Here is a 17,246-nt window from a genome sequence, read left to right as displayed (position 1 = left end):
GGTGTTGAGTTTGGTTGTGGGCTGCAGGCTTTAAGAAAAGGAGGGATCTAGAGCTGCCGCAGATGTGGAGCGAGGGGGGGAATGTCCCTTCTAAGAAGAGTGGTCCCGGGAGAGAGAGAAGCCGACGGACTGTGGTGGACAACGGTTGAGAGTGCTGTGGGCATCCCAGGGATGGGAGAGCTGGGAGGCAGCTCCTGGTCTGTAGGCGTGGACCAAATACTGGCAGCTGAGCCTGCTGCTGCAGCTTGTCTGTAAGAAAAGATTCAGTTATAAATACCTCACTTGAGTCTGTTTTGACTCATTTGAGTATGTATTAATTTTTAGCCACCAAGAGAGCTCCATCCTATATTTTGGATAGGGCCCAGCATGCTGAGGTCCTGGTCGACCTGTGGTGTTTGTATGGTGGGAAAGATTATATTAGTATTAAAATTCTGTGGACAGTGAGGGACGTTGGTTCGCAGGGATTCTAGGTTGCTGCTGTTGGTCAGCTGCTGTGAAGCAGCATTGATGTCATAAGAGGGTGGCAGATACGTCAGAAACAGGGAAGGATTTGTCTTCCGTGAGGTGTTTTCTGACAAAACTTTCTTTCCACGTGGAAAATAACGTTGATCAGGAATGTGACTTGACTTCAAATGCTGTCAGAGTGGAGAGACTAAAGAAAGTCATCATAGGCGCTTACTGCAGACTTATGTAAGCAAGATGAATGTAATTGGGTATTTATTGAAAGTGTGGTCACTGTCACTCTTCCCAGGTGCTTTTCTTAGCCTGTCAGATGTCATTCAAAGTCCCAGTCTTATTTTTAGATGTGCCTGAGTACTGAGAGCAGTTGCAAGGCCGAGAATTGTCAAACGAGTTTATTTAGAAAGATGCTTAGCACTGGTTTTAATGGCAGGTGGAAGTCCACGTCCCTTAAACTGATATGAAAACATCGGCCTGGCTACTTTGCGAGAGACATGATCATTTTCTCTCTATTCTGTAGAGAACAGCTGAAAAGAGAATATGAAAGTCCACAGCACATCAGAGGCTTAGATACATCCTTCATTAATTTATCAAGTTTTCCTGCTTTTTTTTGTAGAGTTCCCTTTAGAGAACAAAACAGAAGGTATATCGGTAAGCTGATAATATTTTTTTTTTTCTCCTTTCTCCCTGAACTTCCTTCAGGAAGAGGAGACGAAATGGCAATGAAGATGACGGTCATGTTCCCCAGACAAAACGTAGTACCAGGAATACTGTCCTTCAGGACTCTTGGGACACTGAGGTGAGAGCCTTCTCGGGCAAATTCAGTTTCCTTTAATACTGAATTTAAATAATGGTTGGAATATTCTGTGAAATTTTATTCATGGAGAGTAGTTAATGAAAACGCTTTATTTTGCGTTGTGTATGAGGTCGTGAGGCTTGACTCTGTTACGTACTTCAGAGATTGAAATCTGTAAAACGTGGTTTGGAAATCAGCATGTTTTCCAGTGAACCTGGTTATCTTTGGCCTGAATATTTCTGTTAATGTACTTCAAATACTGATGCGCAGCACCCAAGTGAAGATACAAGAAAAGCATTTGCTGCCACTTCCAGTTCTGCTCTCTGAAATGAGGTGTAACGTATCCAGAACGGAGGAGATGACTAGGGTGGATTACAAGTGAGCGTGGTCACTTTGCCTGGCCATCTGCTCTTCCAACTTTGCATTTACTTACAGTAACATGATTATTTGTGGTAGAAAGTCAAAAAGCATTCCAACTAGTGCAATACACAAAGTGCCTGTTGCTAGCAGTAGTGCTTATCTGATGTTTAAAAAAATGCTCTGATAAAGCTCAGCAGTTTAAGCAAGACTCGCTCGCTCACAGCTAAAATACTTGAACTCAAACTATTGGGTTTCTACTTGTATTTGCCGTGATCTTTTGCTGGACGTGAGATAAACTCTCTCTTATTCTCTCATCGCTCACATGACAGGTGTTCTAGGACGGTGCGATTTGCTAGCTGTGAGATTTCTTTTTTTAAAAGATGCTGACTTCCAAGCTGCTGCCAGATTTCCTGAATGGTTGCCTGTATTAATCATCTGAAAATTCACTGTATGCATTCCTAATTAGCAATGTAGTTCTGTTGCAAAACGTTCACGGAAAAGAGCGTGCAGAGCAGAGGCTCCCTCCTGCTTTGTGTCCCTGGAAGTTAATGAAATGGATTTCTTTTAAGGTTTTTGAAATATCCTTGTTGGTTTTTGTACAGCCCTCTCACTCCGAAGATTGGCTGTAATGAGTAATTACGAACTATTGCAGTTGTATTGAACTATTAACTAGACTTTGACTGCAGAAAATGTTTTGTGCTATGTAACTCGGAGCAACGTATCTTTTATCATATGGTAATGGCTTCAAATGTATACTTAGATTTAAAATGGTACAAAGTTCTGTATCCCACCATTCCTTTTGTGAGGGAGACTTCCTTTTAACCAGTACACCTTTACACATAGCTGATGTGATAGTCAGTGATATTGTATGGAAAACACTCTAACAGCCGAGATGTTCATCACGAAGGAATTGCTGTGATGAAAAATGTTCCTGGTTCCTGTATTGCTGTTTTGCCAGAAGTAAGACTTGCTGGGATTGAAGTAGTTTTTGCTTCTCGGGTATAACGGGTAGAACCATAAATAGTTGCTTGCCATCTGACACTGAATCACTTGTCCAACAGGTTAAACACCTCTTCGTGTGTAGAGTAGTTAATGGCTAAACGAGCTTTGTGGCGGGAGGAGGAAGAATTTAGTGTGGAACAAGGGATTGAAGTAGGAGTAATGAAATTAAGAATATCAGGAAAAGCCTTCATGGTGAGTGGCAGAAGCACCTTTGCTTGTCATATAAACACTTGGCGTTTGACTGGGCAAAGTTGCTAAAATGCAGAAATGGAAATAGTCTTGTAGTAGCCACACAAGAGTGGATGACCTTAACTCTGTCCTTAACGGCCGTTTCGTTTGGGGTGCCTGCAAGTGAACAGCATGGGCATGAACCGCCTGCCCCGCCACCAGCAAAATCAGCGCAGAGTTCAATTGCTGAAGCTAACATTAAGACTCCTGCTTCATGCATGCACTTGTGTTGTAAAAGTATGTTTTTAACACATTAAACCCTGACGTGCAGGCAAGGAGAGTCTCTTACTGTTGACGCTGAAGTGGAGGAATGCGCCTGCTGGACAGTTTTACAAAAATCAATGTTCCCTTTCTCGAGGGAACAAAATTCACAATGTCGTCTACTGATGAATAGAGGTTTTTTTTTTTCCTTTTTTTTTTTTTTGCTTGTTTTCTTGTAATGTTGGGTCACTGAATTGAGCATGCCCAGAAATTCAAGCCATGAGATTAAGTCAGTGTTATTTGAATGTTTCTTTAAGGACTTCCTGTGCCAAATGGAGAAATTCTTGTGCTTATAGTGCACAAGTGCTTCCGATTGATGTCACTTCTAAATTCTTGGCCATTTGTAATACTTTTATTTAGTTTCCTGATACTTTGCCATTTGCAAAGGCAGCTCTTGCTGATTACAAATCCTCACTAGCTTTAGGATATTGAACTGGGAGAGAAAGCGTGTGTGTGAGAGCAATTTGTAACTTCAAAGAGCACATGAGGAGAATATTGCTTTTCATCTGAGGGCATACGCACACCTGCTTTTTGTGAAACTTTAGCTAAAGTACTGATTCTTTTTGCCTTCCTTCAGTTGAAAGTTGACTGTTTTCTCTTACAGGGTATGGTTTACTTGAGAACATAACCTCAGTAGGAAAATCAGGCAGCCGTAATACTAAACATGAACTTGGCTTTTGTCAGGATCTCTTTCCTTTTTTTTTTTGCCTTACTCTCCATAGCTGACAGCAATATGTGTAAGGTGAAGGGAGATTTTTTTCTTAGAGGCAGGTCAAACGTGGGCTGTTCGGTGTCCCTCAGTCCCTCACTTTGAATCCCACTGCTCACATGAGCTAGATTTGATGCAAAAAGATATCGCTGTTTTCTCCCGCTAGATTGTCCTTTCATCCAGGGTAGACAGCATCCTCGACTCCGGCTGACTTTTACAGGAGGGAAACAGGTTCTCTTCAATCTCTGTCAGCACTACCTCTTGGCAAATTGCTATAACGATGTGCAATTCCTGCTCCTCCTGGAACAAACCACTCCCACGCTCCTAGGTGACAGCCACCCTGAGGATGACAGTAAACTTCTGCTTTGCAGTTCCGTCCGTGAACAGGCACACGACGAAAACGCTAGACTAGGACGCCAGCGAACGTTAAACATTAGCGAAGCAGAGCATTTGCCACCGCGTTTCACTTCCTGTTCAGCCTGTCCTCCGTTTACCTGGAGGTTAGCTGTGGTGTTTTCCCTGGTACTCGCTTATAAATTCAGCAAAAAGCCCTTCCTACCCTCCTGTCATTGCTGCCCTGTACATGAAGTCAGGCAGAGTTGTAGTGGATCCTCTGAGAGGCTGGCTGCGAGCAGCCGCTCACGGGAATTCTGAGAATCTGCAATAGTGCTCTGCAACCTGGGGAATCACCAATGAAAAGCCCTTTGCTCTGATTTTCCCTGGGAAGGAAGGGAGTCTGCAGTGTTCTGACTAGCTTTTTTCCTTCCTGAATAACTTTCTTCTGCAAAACCCCATTTCTTGTGGTTCCTCTTTGTTATTCTGAGCGATGACAGGATTCCCCAGAGCTTAGAAATACCACTGTTTTATCGGTGGAGATTGCTGACGCACAGCAGCAGTTGCTTCTCTCAAATCAAAGTTTTTGTCTAGCATTGTGGCTATGCCACTCCGCAGTATTACACTATTGAGGAAGGGCTGATCTTAAATTCTAATTAAAATCAGATGACGCCTCTGTTAAACTCATCTTGAAAGATTTTGAGAGCAGCAGGGTCTGAACGGCTGCTTCTTAAGTTCCTGTCATGAATGATTGTGATGCTACGTCACAGATTGGCAGACTAATACATTTAACAGGACATTTGTTTGGAAATGATTTAAAACTTCTATAGCTACTTAGTGTGATGTTAAAGAGGGGCTAATGAGGGTTTACCAAACCCTGAAGATGTCCTTTTGATACTTAAAGTACTCATAAACTTTCATTGGGCTACTTTCCTTTGCCCTTTTGCTTAAAACTTTGTTTCATTGTGTAGATGCCTGTCATTGCTGACATGATGACTTTAAGGATTCTTTTTTTGTCTAATTGTAGTCCAAATGCGTAACAGAATGTGCACCACAGCCTGGGGAAATGGTAGGTCTTTGACGTGATTTGGGCAATAAATGGGCTTCACGTGCTAGTGAATTTTTGCATTAGAGAAATGGAAATAAAGAGGGTATGACAGACCCTGTTGATCTGTCAACAGCCTTAGATGTAGGAAGCACGTCCCAGGACACTATCTCAGTTTTAAAAGAAAATTAGACATGCATAAAATAATCATTACTAACAGCTCTAAAATGTTTGTTAAGATGTGAAACTTTAGCCGTAAGTAATACTAGGTTTTCATTTTGATTTTTACCTTGATTTTCAGAAGGTGGCTGTAACGAAAAACAGTAAGGAACACAGACTAAAAGGAAACAAAGTGTCCTGTGCGGTGGGTTTCTCTCCAAGGCTGCTGTGACTTGTTCAGCGTAACAGCATTGCATTTCAATATTTGTGCTTCTATGCAAAATGAGATGGTCTAGCAAGCACCATTTCGTGGCTCCTCTCTGTCCTTCTGGTGTTCTCTCCCTCTCTAGTGTTAGCAGCGTTAGGAAGAGGAGCTGGTTGCTCGTGTAGTTACATCTGCTGCTTCCTCAAGAATGACTTCACATGCGTTTTGTTGTTTTCTCCTCGCTAGCTGAACCTAACACGCCAGCGCGGGTGCAGCCTCAGTGCCGCTGTCTTGCTTGCTGTACTGCAACAGAACTGAAGCATTTTTGGTGCTTAGCAAAACAAGGAAATTTATATGGTTGAATTGTCACGATCGATTGTGGAATCGGTGCCGTGGGGTTTCCAGTCGGCACTGAGATGTGGTCCACCTCAAATACTCATACAGTGCCTTCCTGGGCCTTTCTCACTGCTCGTCGACAGACGTGTCGGGTGCAGTTCGCACCATTCTTCAGATTCACTCCAAAGTGAAGCCTCCTGGATGTGGTGCTGACCGTTAAATTACTGTGGATTTCTTTAAATTTGGCTTCCTCTGCTGTGGCCACCAAGCTTTGACTTCTGTGGTTTTAGTTTAATACTTACAAAAATGTGGGGTTTTTTTAGCTGCTGTCACTTACACTGGCTGTTTTTGTGAATTTACTTCTTATGGGATGGCAAAGTAGCCACTCTCTGATTCTTAAGCACCTAAATATTTGCAGTGTTGTCCTGAACAGCATATCCCACAGTAATGAAATATTTCAGCTGTTACTAATGGAACCTTTCGTTAGCAGCCCTTAAAATGGTGTAAACCAAACAGTTTTATGTCTTTGAAACACTGAAAATGATGGCTAATGCTCTTCCAGTCATTACCATGAAATGTGTTTATCCTAAACGCTGGCAAATGAGCCCTGTCCTCTACGCGACCTAAATCATGAGCTCTCTTTTCTGCGTGTGGAAGTCTTCGGTGCCTGTCGCTCTTTCACCGTCGTGTCAAGTAAATTGTTATGGAAAGCTACCAGTTAACATTGCCGTCCCAGTACTTAACTGGGAGAAGAGTAGTTGTATGTACGTCAAGGTGTTCAAAGACTTAAAATGGGTATCGTGTTGCATTTGTTTTTAACAGCCTGTTGCTTTGGATGCTTCAGATCTCATTTTAGAAAGATTGACTTGTAGGAAAATGCTTTGCATGGTGCTCACCTAAAATGTCTGCTAGAACAGAAGCGATAAACTTTTCCTCATGCCCTGCCTGCCTTTACTGACACGTGCAGTTCAGTAGGAATGTTCTTTATTTTCCAATTCTCGGATGAATTCAGCAAACTTCACTAGTGCTAACGTGGGTCATGGGGGCAGAGCTGGTGGGCCTAAAACCGAAAGATTGAAATGCAATGTACTGGAGGTCAGCGAACCTCCGTGTGAAGGCTTGCTCATCCCTTCAGCTCTGTGACGCTTTTCATGTGTTGGCAATAACGGAAGCTATGAATGCCAAGAAAGCACTTGGTGGATTTACATTAGTCCATCAGGCTGAACGTGAGCCTGAAAATCTGGAAGGGAGGGACTTGTTGTAAAGGTTGTTTGCTTAACTGAGCTGTTTCATTATGGACAGGAGAGAAGACTCTGTGATTTTGCTGTTAACCTTCTCTTTGTCTCAGTCCTCCAGCAGCGATAGCGGCAGCAGCAGCAGCAGTAGCAGTAGCATCAACAGCCCTGACAGAGCGTGCAGTGCAGAAACCAGCCTAAACCCGATAATTGCGGGATCCAGTCCTGTCTCCTCTCAGTCCTTCCATGAGCAGTCTGCACTAAGCCAAGGTCCTTACTTCCACATCAACCAGATCCTGAAGGAGGCACACTTTCACAGCTTACAGAGCCGGGGACGCCTTCCTACATGATGAACCAGCAGTTCCCTGCCTTCTGTGAAGGGACAGCACTGTGTAGATTTGATATTTCAACTTAAAAGTTTGTTAAAATGGAATTGCACAAAACGCCTGTTGCCTTTTCAGTCTATATTTGAAATAACAGGTTAACAGGAAATTGTTTACTTGTGGTTTGCTGCACTATTGCAATGCAAAAGGGGCTTTGAAGCAATTTTTATAGGATTCTTTTTGGGGTGGTTATAAAGTATGTGTCAAGAGGAGACTGAGGAATCCACATCTGTGTTATAGGATTGCAAAATGTCCAATTCCAATCGACTGCCTAATCTGTTTGTTAGCAATTTGTTGCTTTATGTAAAGTTCTCTCAAACGTTCATCTTCAGTTTTATAAGTCTTTTTTTAATTTCAATAAACTAGTAAAAAATTTATTTGGCAACATAATTTTTTTGAGCATTTAGAGTTAATAAGACAGTAAGAATAGGTGCCATCACTGGAATCCCTTAGGACTGCCCCAGCTGTGAACCTCCCACCCAGCTCCGTGTGTGATGAGCCTTACCTCTCTTGATCTTTACTGCTGCGGTACTGAAAAGAAAATGTGAAACTAGGACAGCTTAGGCAGCTGTAGCCGAAACCTCAGGTGCCCGCTGGCTTCACTTGGAGAGCAGATTTGCGGTGCCTATGGAGACAAGTACAGAGTAGCCTGGGGAGAGGCTTTTGAAGGAGAGGAGTCTTACATTGCTCCAATACCCATTTCTAGCTGTGAAATGGTTTGTTTTCTGTTACAGTGTGTAGGGTTTTTTTCTTTAATTGGGCTTTAATGTTAACAACTTCTAAGGAATAGGAGATGAAAGAGTAGCTGCACCTCTGTTCCAGCAGCCAGATGGCAAGGACAATCCTGACCCGTGCCTGGTTCAAGGGGCGTACTGTGATCTGGCTAAGGATGGAAAAGTACTTCTCTTCCAACAATACCAGCGGAGGTGTCACCGCTCCCTGCCAAGGGGAGAGCGCGATCTCGGTGAAGACAAATACGCAGGCAAACTTTTTATTTTTTATTGCATCACTTGGTCATGCCAGAAAGCCATCCCAGCTTGAAGAGAGAAGGTGCAGCTGTGTCTTCCTCCTCAGTTACAAGCTGCCTGAACAAAGAGCCAGGGCGCGATGCCTCGTCTTCTGCTCTCGTGAGTGCAGGAGGTGGAACCTGTTAGTTTTTAAAAACAAAAGCGTCAGTAACTATTACAGCATACCTTTGACTCACTCCATACCCTCGTCTATAGTAGCTGCAAGGAGGCATAGTCTACAGCAGAACAGCTCTTCCTAGGCAACTTGAGCTTGAACTACAACCTAAGCGGTGTCACTCCTGGTGGTTAGTGACAGGCAGAGGCAGTTCCGAGCGGCAGAAGCACAGCGCCTTGCTGTTGTTGGCAACAGGTAACTTTTCAGGTGTCATTCAATGCTCAAAAAAAAAAACCAAACCATTCTGAACTGCAGGGGGGGGAGGCTGTTGCTCTCGGAGCCAGGGGTAACAGCATGGTAGAAGTACAGCTGTTGCCCTTGCAGAGAGCTGTTCTTGAGTAACTACGGACTTTAACCTCTCCTGAACTGTTTTAGCATAAAAGGAGCAAGCGTCTGTTGGGGATTCTGAGAAGTGTGGCTAGCACAGAACATACGTGTGCCACCACGGCAGGTGAAGGGAGTGGGAGGAGCGAGCCAAACATCACTGCACACTGCTACGCTCTACTACAGCTGAGGTGCAAGAGGTAAAGAATACCTTTACTGTGAAGCTTTGGGCTTTTAAACAACCCTTATACTATGTCTGGTCCTTAATGCTTCTGAATAATGGAGAACAAGAGTTGCAGAGCAGACATCAGCATCTCAAGTAACACTCTCCGCTCTGATAAAACCAGACCTTTACTCTTCCGTCCCAGTTGAAAAGACGTCACCACAGATAGATTATTGGGTTAATAATAGCTAAAGGAAACATTACTAATTACTGTTTCCCGTAGCGGTGAGGTATTCCTTGGCTCTCTCAATCCTCAGCGTAGAGAACTCCATCTAAGCAGATGTTTTAAACTGGGGGAAACGTAGCAACGTAATGGTTGTCTACTGCTAAAACTCAGAAACGGGACAACACAGAGCCTTTGCAAGAGAAGCAAGCCACTGCTCACACAGGCTTAAATACCCAAGCCAGGCTTCGTCAGGAGTTAAAGGTCAGCATCGCACTGGAAAGGAGTTCAAATAATTAGCTAGTATCCTTCAACGTTTCCTGCAGCCATCTTTAAATGAATTGTCTTTATGCATTGACCTCAAAATGCCTCATCTGTATAAGTCTTCACTGCATGTTCATGGTGGTTATTGCCTATGTTTTACCGCAGAGCAACGGGCCCCAAAAATACAGGGGCCATCAGGTTTTTTTTGAGGGTCAAGGGGAAATCCAAACCATCTCATGCTGTGTTGCCGTAATGGTTCTCTCATTTTACCGAAAATAAAAATCAGGTTAAATATTAACTGTTTGGCTACTTTCTTTTTTCCCCGCAAGCTCTAGTGTTGGTGGGAGCATGAGTACTGGCAAAAAGTTAGTACGGCTCAGTTTTACCAACCTGAACTCCTTCTGTGCTCCTGGTGGCAGACTTGTTCTTTCGCGAACTCGACATACTCAGCGGCAGAAGTCCAAATCTTAAGAGGTGGAAGAAAGAAACGCGGCCGGTCACATTTTGGGCTAGAATTTGGGAATTCTAGACCTGCTTCCCAAAGAGACATGAGAACGCACAGAGGAGCCGAGTACCTTACCTGATCTGGCTGGATGCTAACGGCAAGATGTTGTGGAGCTCCTGGGAGCTCAGACCGCCACTCCTGCTCGTGTAATGATTCTCTGTCCCAGTCAGCAAGCCAAAGAGAACCTAGAAGGCACGAAGGAGCTGTTTGTATTTGGGGGCATCTGCAGAGCCGACCACACAATACATTGCTGGCGAGTCTACTGGCACGCCACTTGTGATTGATTTAAGTTTCAACATTGAATGTCTCCCTTCCCCATCTAACTCTTGCTTCTAATTGGCGCTGCTCATTATTACCGTAGTTGAGTTCTAGGCCTGTTTCAGCACTACTTAACCCAATTAACGTTGCACAGGCTCCAGTGACTCCTGTTAGATGAAGTTCAGCCAACTCCATGCACGATCATGTGCTGTGCAGCCAGCTCAGCAAGCTCCTCTTATCTTCAGCTGGCATTAAATACTCCTCCCATTTCTGCGCAAGTGCCAGTAGTTATCTTTAGGCATTAAGCAGTTTATAAAGCCACCCCAGCTGCCCTTCAAAACGTGTTTTGCAGCCCTGCTTCCTGATCCATCCCTTCCTTTTCCTTGAACTTACCGAGGTTTGCTGAACCAGGCGATTAAGGTTGCTGTTCAAGTGTGGAGTAAAAACGTCCAAGTCAAATGGATCTATGTGTCCCTCCAGGAAGTCGGTCACCTTCTCAATCCTACAAGCAGAGCAGAGGAGTCCTGTCAGGGGTTACGTCCTGGCGACGGCTGCCGATGCCAACAGGGCCGTTTCACCGGTCCCTCTGAAACAGTGAGGGACTTGCCCCTAAGAGGTGACTGAGCAAAATTGGGAATTACACAACCTACAACATCTGCTGTTGCAGAGGAACCTTCTCCCTGTGGTACGTCTCGGAGGGAGATGCCTCGGTTCTCAAGACTGGAGCATACACAAGGTTTTAACTCTTGGGTGGGAGCTTAACTGTTCTCTCCTAGGGGCGGTATCCCTGCCGCCATACTGACACGCTGTGTACACAAGCAGGGGGGACCAGCCCGCTGTCTCCGAGCTCTCAGCTGCAGAATCCCACCCCTCCTTCTACATTTTGAGGATGAGCTTAGCATCGGTGAAGATGTCAGAGCTCAGAGCCTGCACTGCCCTCCTCCCGTGAGGCCCAAAGGCACCACTCCCGCAGGCATTCTCCAGGCCATTGGTTTAAAGCGTTTCAGGGCTTCACAAACTACTGCTAGTATCCGAATGCCAGAACTGCACCGCACCCGGAGTCATGCTTGATCCTGCTGGTTTTTGCTTCTTCACTCTTTGCCGTCAAGATGATACTCAGGTACCGCAGATCGTAGAGTAACTGCAGAGCTCTGTTCTGGGTCATGGGGAAGGTGCCTGCCTTCTGCAAATAGGACAGTCAGGAACAGGGCTCTTCACTCACACTGTGACAGGGCTGTCAAAGGACTGCTTCAGGGGAAACGTTTAAAAACACCAGCACCAAGAAACAACCAACCTAACTGAACCGTTCTGAGCATGCAATCTGGTGTCTGATCCCTTTTTGCCTCATTTTTGGGGGAGGCAGGGGAAGAATGTACTCGCCCTTTCCAACTCTCACAGGCAGACGGTTTCTGTTCCAAGGGACAGGAGCGTATGCATCGCCGTGTGCCCAGCGACCCTCCCGTCCCATGCCAGCTGGAGCAAGGGCCGATCCTACTACACGTACCTTCTCCTGCTTCTCTTCCACGAGCTTTTCATAAGCAGCAAGCACTTCTGCCATGCAGGTCTTCAGTAACTCCTGCAGGGTGACTTTTGGAAGAGTGTGACCGCCGACACGGTTCACCTCTTGGCACAAGCTGAAGAGGAGGCACTGGACGTACCAGGACGGCTGTTTAAGAAAACAGTGTTATTTTCACGTGGTCTGTAAGCTACATTGGCTTTATCAGTGGCACAACATCGCTTCAGGTCTCGTGACGCGAGCTTCCTACTTCCTCAGCAACCACAGAACTCTGCCAGTGAGACCTACCTGCACCCATAGCATGGCTCAGGTATCTCACCGGTTTTTATTTACTGACACACCAGACTTTTAGTTACAGCAGTCCTCAAAGTCCCACAAGTACTTTTACCAGAGGTATTCACCTGAGTGTAGTCAGAACAGAATTGCTTGTTGTGCCTCTTCTGTCACCACTGACCCTGCTCTGACCACCTGCTACCTGGGCTCGTTATATACTCCCTCGCTCTTCTCCTGGGCCTCCCAGCTATCCTGAGCTCTCATCCGGCTGCTTTTTCCTTCAGAATCAACAAAATTCACCTTGTAAGGTTCACTACAAAAGACTATTGCCCTGTCCAGCCCCTCCTCTACTGTGCAAACACAGAACTCACTCTTGCCCTGGCCCTCCTCTCCCTCCATGCGATCGCCACACGCTTTGTCGCTGTCAGTGTCATTCCTGCACCACCACCACGCCTACGGAAAGCTGCAAGCCTCGGTTCTCTTAGGCTTTGCACAGTCCCACTGTTGCAGCCCTGTCCTCCGGTGCATCCGATTTCCATGAAATCTCTCTGCTGGGGGCCTCTGTGTATAAACCAGGCGTAAGTCCTTTGGCTCAGTTTTACAGGATCTGGGCCAATCTTACTCATTTGAATATACAGCAGCAAGTATCTAATTTCCTTCCTCTGACCTCTGTCCTTAGGAGGTGAGTAACTCAAAGAGCAAATAAGAGCACCGGAGAGCGTTTGCCCTCTGCTCATAACACCAAGCAAACTCCACAGCAGGTCAGCACCATTTGACAAAGCAGTGGTTTTGGAAACCAGCGCTTTTCCCCTCCCAGCAGACTGTTTCTCTGTGTTTACCGAGAGGACGTTTCTCGTACCTGCACAGGCAGACGGATCTTTGATGTTACGCTGTTTCCAGACTCGGTCTCCTCCTGAATTTCAATTTCGTCCCAGCTGGTGGCTGTGGCCAAGACAGAGCCAGCTGTGTCTAGCAGCAACGTGCGGGTAAAGCACTGAACCAGATCCTAGAGCGCAAAACACAAAAGCACCCAGTCACAGATGGACAGCTCTAATGGGAGTACCAAAGGAGGGGCAGCCTGCTCCTGCCCGTGGAGAGACCGACCCCTCGCATCCCCCCGCTCCTCCCAAAGTGAATTTTACGGAGACCATCCCACTGGCTGCCACCTCCGAGCTGCCGCCGCCTCCTCTCCCTGCAGGCTGACTGAGCAGCGTGGCAACAGCGCAGCGAGCTCTCAGCAGCCAGCTAAGGAGCAGCAGGGCTGACCGCAGGGAGCTGAGCAAGTGAAACCCACACAGGAAGCAGCTGCGACGAGAGGACAGCTCCTTACTTTGGTGACAGCTGAGTTCCAGATCTGGTAAGCAAACAGGCTCTGCTGCAGGAGCTCTGCCTTCACCCCCTGCCACTTGGCCTGCATGGGGGTCACTTCCTGGGCTTTCCCCTTCCCCAGCTTCTTGGTGGAGCGCGTTTCCTTCAGCGCCGTCTCCGTGCTGCCCGACTGGCCCAGGATACACTGCTTCAGGTGAGGGCAGAGCTCACTCAGGGACTGGCAGAGTCTCGCCATAAAGAGGACAGCATTGAGTCTGGCATCTCTGGGAGCGTCCGCCTGCCCCCCCAGCAGGCTCTGGGCACTCTGGAGCTCGTCGCGCACGCAGCCCAGCACGTGGTGGATGCAGGCAACGCAGTGGTCGCGGAGCAGCCCCTCCACCGTGCTGGCGTCGGCGTAGCGGTCGAAGGCAGAGCGTGGCTGCGCCGCGGGAGCGGCCTCCTTGGTGGCCGAGGAGTCCGTGGGAAGGTAGCACAGGAGGTCATCCAACCTGTCCTTCAGCTTTGAGTCCAGAGCCGAGCAGAAGCTCTGCACGCACGGCGTGAGCACCTGGGCCTTCATGGACAGGCCGCTCTTGGCGAACTGGCCGCGGTTTGCCACGTTGACCCAGGCGGCGTCGGAAGGCAGGTCCTGGAGCTCTTCTTGACCACCTGGGCCTTCATGGACAGGCCGCTCTTGGCGAACTGGCTGCGGTTTGCCACGTTGACCCAGGCGGCGTCGGAAGGCAGGTCGCTGGAGCTCTCTGACCACAGGAACAGGGCCACATTGTGTTCAAACTGGATGTGCTTGCTCAGGGCAGAGGTGCCGGATTTGACTTCGAGTTCCTGCAGAGCTAAGGTGAGAAGCTGTTTGGAGCTGCTTGAGATGGAGTCAAACCCTTCTTTGGTCAGTGTCTGGAACAGAACCAGGAGAGAAAAAAAAGCACCTTTTACATGTGCCTCCTGCCATCTAGCACTTAAAATACACACTTAGTAATGCTAACAGGCACCACTGTTTGAGACAACAGGAGGGGGCACAGAGCAAGGCTCCCCACGAATTGCCGCGGCAGAGCGCCCACCTCTAGCCTGTCCAGGAACAGCTGCTGCAGCAGGTCCTCCCAGAAGGAAGCAGGCTTGTCCAAAAGGCGACGGCACACCGCCTCCCAGTTCTGGCTTATGGACTCGCTCGTGAGCAGCTCCCACACCGCGTCGCGAATCCCCGCGAGGCCTTTCATGCTTTTCACGTAGACGAGCAGGTTGCTGACCCCGGCCCTGATGTCGTCACTGCACCTGAAGGGAACGTTTCACTTCAGTCTGACTTGCTCAGACACAGCCCCGGGGAAGGCAGGTGAGAACACCGGCTACATCAAGGTGGGGGAATTCTTAACCTGTCGGTAAGAGGCTCTGCCTGCAGAATCACCTCTGGGGCTGAGGGTACCTCTCTCTCTCTCAGTGAGGCAGCTCCACCCTGGATCCCACACTGGGGCCCCGCAGGAAAGCCATGTGCAGGAACCCTGGGCTCTGGTGGGTGTCGAATCCAGCAGGCAGGGAGGACAGGTGGGGGCTCTGGGAAGGGTTGCTGGGGAAACATCCCATGGCCAGCGAGCACACTGTGGGGGGCTGCAGCTGACGGCAGGGACCAGCTGGTTATCCATCGGATAACGACAGGACTGACAAGGCTGTTAAGAGGCAGGCAGGGCTGCTGGGCTGTCCCCATCCACAGGGCTGGGCAAGGTGGGAAGGGGTGGAGCTGGCAACTCTATAAAGGGGGTCTGGCTGCCCCCACACACTCCAGGGAAGAGCAGAGGAGCGGAAAGAGGTGCTGGACCAGGAGCCAAAAGAGCCAGGTAAGGGATTTTCTTCTCGTTTGCTCTGTGCTTGTTTGCTGGCAGTTACGGCAGTGTAAAGCAGCTCTAGACAAGTATCGCTGTGCAGCCCAGGTGATCTGTTATATCAGAGTGTTAGAGCTTAAGTGCTAGGACGGTGCTACACTGCCTCTGGGTGTTCTACTGCTGGGGAGAGGGGATGCTGGGCAAGAAGCCAGCAGAAGGTGCAGCCTGGCTGGAGTGAGTGCGGAAGTAGGCGAGCCTGGGTTTGCTGTGTGCTGCTGCCTCGGCACAGAGGCCGCGTGGTGTCTGGGGGAGCCCTGCAAAGGGGAACTCTGTCACACTCACATGGCGATCCACTTCTGCAGCGTGTCTCTGAGGTAGTCCTGGCTGATGGGGTGTGCCAGGGTCCGCAGGGCTGGCTGGAACTCCACCACGGACTCTGGGAGGTACCTGAACCAGCTGCTCAGCTTCACCTCATCCTCCAGAACCCCACCTCTCCCTGGAAGCACATGGGGTTGGGGGGAATCAGCCCAGCAAGGGCGCGGCCTCCTGCCTGCAAACCTGGGCAGGCAGAGGCCTAACGCGGAGCTGCCCGGGCACTCACCTGCTGGGTGCTGGCCTGTGGTGCTCTCCAGGGTCGAGAAGAGCAAGCCGCAGGGCAGGGCTGAATCCGGCAGCATCCCTTCAGGCATGGTGTAGAAGAGAGCATGAGCCTGGTACAGGGTAGTGGTTAGCAGCTCCATCAGTGAACACACCTGAGCTTTTATACCTGCACCTGCAGAGAAATTGCCTTTCAGCTGAGGCAGCCCCTTCAACAGAGGGGCAAGCAGCCCTGTGTTTCAAGGCCTGCAGTTCTAGTGAAACCTTCCGGGGAAGGGCTGGAGGGCAAAGGACTCAGCCCCAGGCACCGCCTGCTTCCCCGTTACAGATGGCCTCGGCTTAAGACCCTGAACACTGTTAATTTTTGCGGTGTTTTGCTGCTGTGGCAAAATGCTGCCAGCGGTAGCACGGTGTGGTTACATCCCCACCATCGTGAGCTTTATGGGACTCACTTGCCTGCTCTCCTGCAGGGCAAGAGAGAGATGAAGCAAAGGGGGCTATCCTGACTTTAAAAAGGAGGCGGCCTGTCATACTGACCGTGGTGCGGCTGGTTGAGAAGCTGCTGAATGGCCAGCTTCCTGGCCAGAAGGAAGTCGGCGAGGGCCTGGCGCGGAGAGCTGTCCTCCAGGAGCATGATGGCACACAGGGCTTCTGCCACCGCCTGGTCCGACACGGTCTGGCTCTTCAGCAGGGACTTGCTCTCCTGCAGGATGGTGGATCTGGCAAGGGAATGAGGTGGACCGCCACTGGTCTCGGCGCTTGACCGAGATACTCAGGTGCGGTTATGTGATAACACACCAAGCAAGGATGTTATTTTCCCCAGGCAGAAGTGGGACTATCTGGGTGTTACGGGACTGGGCGAGGCGTTCTTGCTCCACGGGGCAGGGTGGCTGGCAGCGAGAGCCTCGGGGCAGCACTGGGGTCTCGGGTCATAGGCTCATAGAATGGTTGGGTTTGGAAGGGACCTTCAAAGACCATCTAGTCCAGCCTGCCTGCCACGGGCAGGGACATCTTTCACTATATCATGTTGTTCAAAGCCTTGTCCAACCTGACTTTGAACACAACTCTGGGCAGCCTGTTCCAGTGTCTCATCATCCTCATCGTTTAAAAAAAAAAAAAAATCACTTATTACAGAATATTGTTCTGTATGTGCTCTTTAAAAAATACTGCTAAATGTTAATTTTGTTTTCAGGTTTAGTTTAAGATGCTGATGTGCAGGGTCTTGGTTACTTTTCCAGAAAAAATTGAAGTAAGCCAGTGTGAGGGAGCAGCAAGTGCTTGTGGCTCCACCAG

The 17,246-nt window shown here is 48.4% G+C and overlaps 2 protein-coding genes across 3 annotated transcripts; one reads left to right on the top strand and one right to left on the bottom strand.

Moving 5' to 3' along the window:
* Positions 1–1,171: 1,171 nt before the first annotated feature.
* Positions 1,172–7,886, top strand: FAM104A (family with sequence similarity 104, member A). 2 transcript variants are annotated; one of them, XM_009321657.1, is made up of 4 exons: positions 1,172–1,258; positions 2,677–2,809; positions 5,495–5,557; positions 7,242–7,886. In XM_009321657.1, the coding sequence occupies exons 2-4, from the start codon at positions 2,708–2,710 to the stop codon at positions 7,476–7,478; spliced, it is 402 nt and encodes a 133-aa protein (XP_009319932.1). In that variant the 5' UTR covers positions 1,172–1,258; positions 2,677–2,707; the 3' UTR covers positions 7,479–7,886. The 2 variants fall into 2 exon arrangements, with proteins under 2 accessions (XP_009319932.1, XP_009319933.1); XM_009321658.1 differs by lacking the exon at positions 5,495–5,557.
* Positions 7,887–8,488: 602 nt separating this feature from the next.
* COG1 (component of oligomeric golgi complex 1) lies at positions 8,489–16,886 on the bottom strand. Its single transcript, XM_009321662.1, has 14 exons — positions 16,804–16,886; positions 16,491–16,672; positions 15,958–16,128; positions 15,699–15,852; positions 14,604–14,814; positions 14,197–14,439; positions 13,550–14,095; positions 13,079–13,225; positions 11,935–12,096; positions 11,486–11,613; positions 10,824–10,932; positions 10,248–10,357; positions 10,058–10,133; positions 8,489–8,658 (listed from the first exon to the last, which is right to left on the bottom strand). The coding sequence occupies exons 1-14, from the start codon at positions 16,884–16,886 to the stop codon at positions 8,518–8,520; spliced, it is 2,463 nt and encodes an 820-aa protein (XP_009319937.1). The 3' UTR covers positions 8,489–8,517.
* Positions 16,887–17,246: the final 360 nt, after the last annotated feature.

Source organism: Pygoscelis adeliae, unplaced genomic scaffold (genome assembly GCF_000699105.1).
Source record: "Pygoscelis adeliae isolate BGI_AS28 unplaced genomic scaffold, ASM69910v1 Scaffold184, whole genome shotgun sequence".
Lineage (NCBI taxonomy): Eukaryota > Metazoa > Chordata > Aves > Sphenisciformes > Spheniscidae > Pygoscelis > Pygoscelis adeliae.
The sequence above is the reverse complement of the archived record's forward strand: the minus strand, read 5'-3'. Positions and strand labels throughout refer to the sequence as shown.